We start from the raw sequence: 6,589 nt of genomic DNA on the forward strand, positions 1-6,589 counted from the left end.
TGTCGCCTGTAGTTTATAATTATTTTGGTTTGTTGTTGGTTTTCTACTGTGGTAGAGGTGTTGCGGGACGGTATTTAGACCGGGTGGTAGTGGTTTTAATTTGGTTGGACGAGGAACCTGGTTGGGTCGGTCTCTTACTCGGCTTCGGCTATGCTTGGTGCTGGTTGGCTTCATACCAGAGGGGCTACGGACTTGGAACGGGGAGGGCGCTGGGTTGTTTGATGGTTTTGTAATTAGTTTCCGTGCGGGCATGACTCGGGGATGGTAGGTGCGGGACCGTAGACTTAGTTAGCCTAGGATTAGTGGTATGCCGGTTAGCGGTATCCCTGTGCCAGCGGGGGCTCGTCCTATGCCAGTATTGGCGGTATGAGTTTAAATAAAAATTAGATTGACTTCTAAGTACTTTTCCTACATATTACTTTAACGAAAATAAAACACCTTTACGATCTTTATCTTTATTGTAACATTATCATTACGCCAAGAAGCCTTCATTACGAAGACGAGTTCGAGAAAGCTTACGATAGGTGTTTCCGATAGCAGGCAAAGGTCTTGTACTATCGGTAACATAGGCAGAGGCCTAGAGCTATCGTAAGACAAGGAACGAAAGGGAAAGAAAAGATAATTATCGTTCCCCGTCGCCATGAACTAACTATCTGAACGGGGATCGTTACATCTATGCACTACTGCCTCTAGACTATAGTTCTTACCAAATAGATACTGAGCCTGGGATTGGAACTATTCTCTATGGATTGATTTTCCCTGTTGCACTTCTTTCTACACCGTATTAAACAATTGCTCCTCTATTTCTAGCTATAAACACATCTGAAAAAAAAAAAAAAAAAGAACTTTTACCCCTATGAGACGCCAGATTGCTCTATAAATGCCCCCTATGCCAGCTATCATTTTTCCATAATTTAGTTGTTTTTGGTATTTTCTAGTATATAAATACTTCTTACTGGATTGTATGACTGAATTTGACATTAGTCTATTCAAATTTGTTAGAATACAATAATGGAGTAAAAATTGGAGTAATAATCCTATAACTTCTGGCTTTTGGCTTTACTATATGCATACAATACCTTTTTCATAGGTCCTTGTAGTTTTGATTGGTAAAGTTGAGCTTCCAATGGATTAGGCTTCAGTTCTGGTCTCAATTTCTCCCTTGGTCTTGTAAGAGATTAGCAGGCACCACACTCATATACATCTACCTCATTTTCGAGATTTTTATAAAACCTTGGTTATTTCCTAATTGTTAAGATATTAAAGTAAATCAAAAAATGAAAAATTATAGATAGAACTAGAAAATGTATGGGAAAAGGTACAATGGCCATAGAATTGCATATAACTAGTAATATTGAATTTATTATTCTTAGAAAGTCAGGTTAACCAGTCAGTACAATGGAAAGTACAAGGTAAAATATTTTCCTCCAATCAGCGGTTATTGAACAATGTATTGAAAATCCCTATCTTAGTTATCCATCACACTTCAACTACGATGTCTTCTAAGAAGACTACTCATATCACAGATTTTGAGAAATTGCAAATTGTTGTCTTGAGGAAAAAGAACTACTTCTTTTCTAAAATGGGACAGCTCTCGCAATGCTCTAAAAGCACTGTTTCAAGTGTTTTCAAGCAGTACAAACTGAGGGGTTATGAAAATACCCTTTTAACATCAGGAAAACTCAGAATTGTTAATGTCAGAACATGCTACCATGTAGTCAGAGAGTCCAAGAAGGCACACTGCTAGATGCTATCTGAATTGCATCATGATGTTACTCTATATACCTTTCTCAGTACTGTCAAAAAAGCTTTATCCGCAGTGAATATCAAGAAGGTGAAAGTTAGGAAGAGAATTATTCTCAATGATGAGCGTGCTGTCAAGAGGTTAGCTTGGCATATGAAGTATAAGGATTGAACAAAGAAAGACTTGGAGGAAATCATCTTTAGTGATGAAGGTATGGTTGAAAAGTCCAAAGTTTTTAATGACATTTGGGTGTTCAGAATACTGGAGGAAAAGTGGCATAAGGACTGTATTCATGGAGTAACAAAGGTACCAGGAGTGAAGTTGATGGTCCAGGCTTATATATGGGTTAGAAATATGTATGCTCTTATTCCTATTTTAGAGAAGAATGTGAACAGATTTGTACATATTGGAGTTTTGGAGGATGGTATAGTCGATACCTGGTAGGAGGTGGAGGATACAGTTGGAGATCCTATCTTCCAGCCTGATAGTGCAAAAATCCATACTGTAAAAGATACCATGGCTTGGTTTGAGGAAAACAACACTGGCATACAGATTATAGAATGGCCACCCAATTCACTTGACCTCAATCCTATTAAGTACTGTTGGAAGAAAGTAAAGGAAAAGCTAAACCAGTGCTTTCCCGATATTCATAAGGCCAAGAGTGGTCCAGAGACTGTTAGAAGTCATCTAGCAGAAGCTCTCAATGAGGTTTGGACTCAGGATATTGATGGGGAATTTTTGGAAAAGCTTTAGAAGTCTATGCCTTGAAGAGTGGCTGATGTTTTGGATGCAAGAGGATGTTATATAAAATAATGATTTTCTTATTCTATTATTTTACTTAAGAAGTTTCTTATATTTATTGAACCTCTACCTAAATTTTCAGTTTAATTAGAGCAGTTGTGGTTGTATAGGTAGTCAATTTATGGTGGGGTTGGGGTTGACGTCGGGTTGCAGTACGAAAACACTTGGGTTGGTACTTTACGATCTTGGCTTAATGCTTTAGGTTTACCCGTAACCTATTCTCCGCACTCCATATGCTTGGCGAAAAACCATAATAAGAGTAAATACAGTAAAAGGTTTTCCTTCGAGAGAAACCGTTCACCACCGGACCTACTGTAGCTCACCCATAAAATCACTTCGTCCATAATATTATCTGATCGATACGTGCATCATATATACCATATGCTTGTGATAGTTGATACTTTTGGCACGCTACAAGTTGTCTCATCCTGCCCGGTTTACGGGTGTACTCAGACAGTACAGCTCACCTCCTTTACCGCACCTACCCACAGATTCAAGTCTTTATCCAACTACTGAACATTTCCCGCCTTCCACGAGTTATCCTTTTCACGCTTTCCTAAAGGTTACGTGATCCTCATTTCCGCCCTCGGCTCTTGTTCTTACCAGTACTAGTACCGCCTCATCTATTTCCCTCTGCCCTCGTCATTCCCCGGTTCGCTTCAAAACCGGCGTGAAACGGGAATCAATCACCTTCCCTCCTTCGCCACAATATTCTTCTATCATCACCCAAAGGCTAGATAGCTACAATGCTCCGCGTCATCCCCTATCCACCACCTCCCCGCCCGATGATCAACGGCGATAAAATGAGCGGTCGCCATCTCCACCAGCAACCGCGCATGACCTCTAGTGTTTCCGCGTCTACCCCCGAGCAGGTTGTCGCTCCCGCAACCGTGTCGCGTGTCTACCGGGTCGCCACAAATCTTTTCCTGACACGACGGGTACCGGATGCCTTGATGGTTCTGCAGCCTATCATTGCTGACTCGGTTTCCCCGAGAGTTAGGTGTTCTCGTACTCTCAGAATCAAAGTATGGAGTTTGTATTTTGCCATTCTGGACGCCACAGCCAAAATGGGCCCAGAGGAAGGGAAGAAGGTTTGGGGTGCCCAAGAATGGAGGAGGATTGTTTCTAGAGTTAGGAGTGGCGCCGTATGGAATGAAGCGATCCAAATTTACGGCGAGGAAGGGAGAATCGACGGGGATGTTGTGAACACACTGTATGCTTGCCCCGCCCAACTATATTATCAATGTCCATTTCCACGGCGAGCACTACTGATGATGTTTATATTCAAGCGTCATGTTGCTGCTAGCACATTCACAAGATCAAACCGTCACTCAGAAGAAGATTGAAGCGTATCTATCGGCCGCGCCTAGCCTGCTTGGGTCCGAGGATGATCCGAAAGCGGTATCGCAACGAGTCAAGCTTATGGAACTTTACATCCTGCATGTTCTTCCCCGAGTAGGTGACTGGGAATATGCTAGAGAGTTCACTCAAATGAGTCCTGATCTGGATGAAGAGCAGAAAGAGGTACGATCGGTTTTTATAACCAACCCGCCATAGGATTTGTGCTGATTTATCACAGGCTTTTCAAGCGACTCTCGATGCGCTTCAGAAAGACAAGGAAGAGACCGAACGTTATAGTCAGGAATTGGAGGCGCGAAAGGAAGCCGAGTGGGAAAAAGAAGAGCAGGCCGAGCGGGAGCGCCAGAAACGGGAGCTTTCCCCATCAATAAGCACCCGCCCAACGCCCCGAAGGCAAAGTGTCCAAGGTCGAGCAAAAAGGAGCAAAGCCGGGAGTGTTCGGGGCGATAGCCCCACAGAAGAAAAGATGATGAGGAAGCAGGCAAGGACAAGAAGCGAGGATACCAGGGGGGCCATCAGTGCACGGGGCGGCTCCACGAACAAGAATACCACATCCTTATTCTCCACTACCACCGCGCTCCTAAACAGATTACAGTCACAAGTGCACACGGCCCGCGGCAGGTTCATGCTCCTGCGAACGGTCATCATGTTGGCGATGGTAGTCTGGATGACGAGCAAGCGTCGAGTCCGGGAGAAAGTTCGGAGATTGTTGATGCTAGCTTGGATTAAGACCACGCGTACTGTGGGAATGGGGATGAAGGTCACCTATATTTGAGTTGCTCGGGTGGGACACATTGTATTGATAATTGTGAGGATAGTTGTGAGTGGGGTGTTTGGAGTTTCTTTCTTTGGATGGGTTTCCTTCTCTTTCCCTATTCCTCTTTCTCCTGTTTCTACCTCTGCCATTTTCTCCAGTTTGTCTTCGTGTGATTCGTGATAGCGTCCTTCTATCCTTTTTTTTTGTTCTTCCATTCGATCACTGGGGCCCAAAAGAGACAAGGAATAAGTAAAGAGCCTGGTGATAGTCGTTTGTGGTCTGCTTTTGGTTTTTCTTCTGCTGATTGTAGCGTACTGTACTTGTAATACCAGATACCTTGTCCTTACCTATGAGTAAACGAACATAATACTTGCAGACTCGTGTCCTGAAAGCTATATTCCCTGTCTGCTCCATTCACACCATTCGATTGAGATATGCAATGTGTGGGGAATATTCCAGCCGCACGAAACTCCATGACCACTTTCCAGCACCACACGAGCACTAGTACAAGTACACGGGCATGGAGGCTAGCCGTGAGACGAGCTTCTCTTCCGCTATTTCCCTGACCCCGCTTTTCACCTTCCTGTTTCAGAAGGTGGTGGCGGTCATCAACACCACATACTACCACCTCACGATCCCCTCTCTGGTGCTGAACTTTGGAAGCTTCATAAGCCCAAACACCAAACCTCATCGTGGGACTAAACAAGATTTTCACCCCCTGTTATTGGGCTTTAGTTTCTCTGCCAGATTGTGGTTTCTGTCCTCATCCTCCTTCCTTGGTGGCCACCTCAGCGAAGCTGTGTGAGGTTGTGAATACTCCTCTGCCCTTCTGGGCTCTTTTGCTCGGTCAGGTTTACTTCTTTACCAATTTCTGGGTTACTCGGCAATGCGTAGTTAGTGGTGTACTGCCTCTGGTCATGACCCCGTCCGACCAGCCATAAGCGATCACTCCAGAGGAGGCCGGCATGTCCAGGTTGGTTGCCTTCATCATACAAAATGAATGCATTATGGTTCTCTCCTATATTCCTAGCTGCTAGCCAAGGCTGAACTGGTTGAAAAATGGGGAATGTGGTTTTCAAGGTAGTTTCCTTTGTTGGATTTCCTTTGAATTTTTTTCTCAGGAGAATATGGAATGGGTTTTCTTGTTGGCTCCTGCCGGTCCTGTTTTGTGCTTTTTCTGTTTTGTGCAGAAGGAGCTTTCATGGGGGCGGATGTGCCCTTGGTCCCATACCAGAAGGACTTGGGCTGGCTTGTTTTCCTCTAGGCAGTGGAGGTTTTTGACCAGCATATCTAAGGACTAAATCGGGGGTGTGGGGCAGTTATGGTAGAGATGTCCTTGTATCTAGGATCTATGCTTTAGCCGAGCTGTGCTCTTATAGTGGAGGTTTGCACCTTTAAGCAAATAGATTCTAGGATTTAACAAAAAAAAAAAAAAAGAGGCTAGTCATGAGACAGACTGGGGCACGTGTGACCCGAGAGCATGGTAGTACGTGGCACTGATCTCAGAAGAGCATCGTGATTTCTATTTATCTTGTGGACTGAGGAGACCTGAAGATTCCCTGCCTTGGTCGATAGGTAATTGGAAGCAGATAAAGAGTGCATTAACCTGGGGGTCAATTAATCTCACCTTTTCTCTTGGGATGAGCAGAAGAAAAATTGATCGTGAACGGGAATACGACTTAGTGAACTTACCGATATGATCCCTTCGTTCGTTTTCCAAGCACCGCGCTAGGCTAGTGTCCTTTCCAGGTTAGCGATAGCGCACAGCATCAGCTCTTGAGAACTAGGAGGAGGCTAGCAACCACCACCAGGCGGAAAGAGAGGAGTGCCTCGTCAACGATGTGCAATTAAGAAGCATCAATAGCTTCACGTATGTTGCTGTTCTTATCAAGATATTTGTTGATACTAATAAAAGAAATGATAGGAAG

General features: G+C 44.0%; 1 protein-coding gene; it reads left to right on the forward strand.

Moving 5' to 3' along the window:
• Window positions 1-3,228: 3,228 nt before the first annotated feature.
• Window positions 3,229-4,679, forward strand: GSTUM_00001281001 (uncharacterized protein; the record flags this gene model as incomplete). XM_002838733.2 has 3 exons in its annotated part: window positions 3,229-3,758; window positions 3,835-4,069; window positions 4,125-4,679. The coding sequence occupies exons 1-3, from the start codon at window positions 3,292-3,294 to the stop codon at window positions 4,677-4,679; spliced, it is 1,257 nt and encodes a 418-aa protein (XP_002838779.1). The 5' UTR covers window positions 3,229-3,291.
• Window positions 4,680-6,589: the final 1,910 nt, after the last annotated feature.

Source organism: Tuber melanosporum (assembly GCF_000151645.1).
Source record: "Tuber melanosporum whole genome shotgun sequence assembly, scaffold_270, strain Mel28".
In the NCBI taxonomy this organism is placed as follows: domain Eukaryota; kingdom Fungi; phylum Ascomycota; class Pezizomycetes; order Pezizales; family Tuberaceae; genus Tuber; species Tuber melanosporum.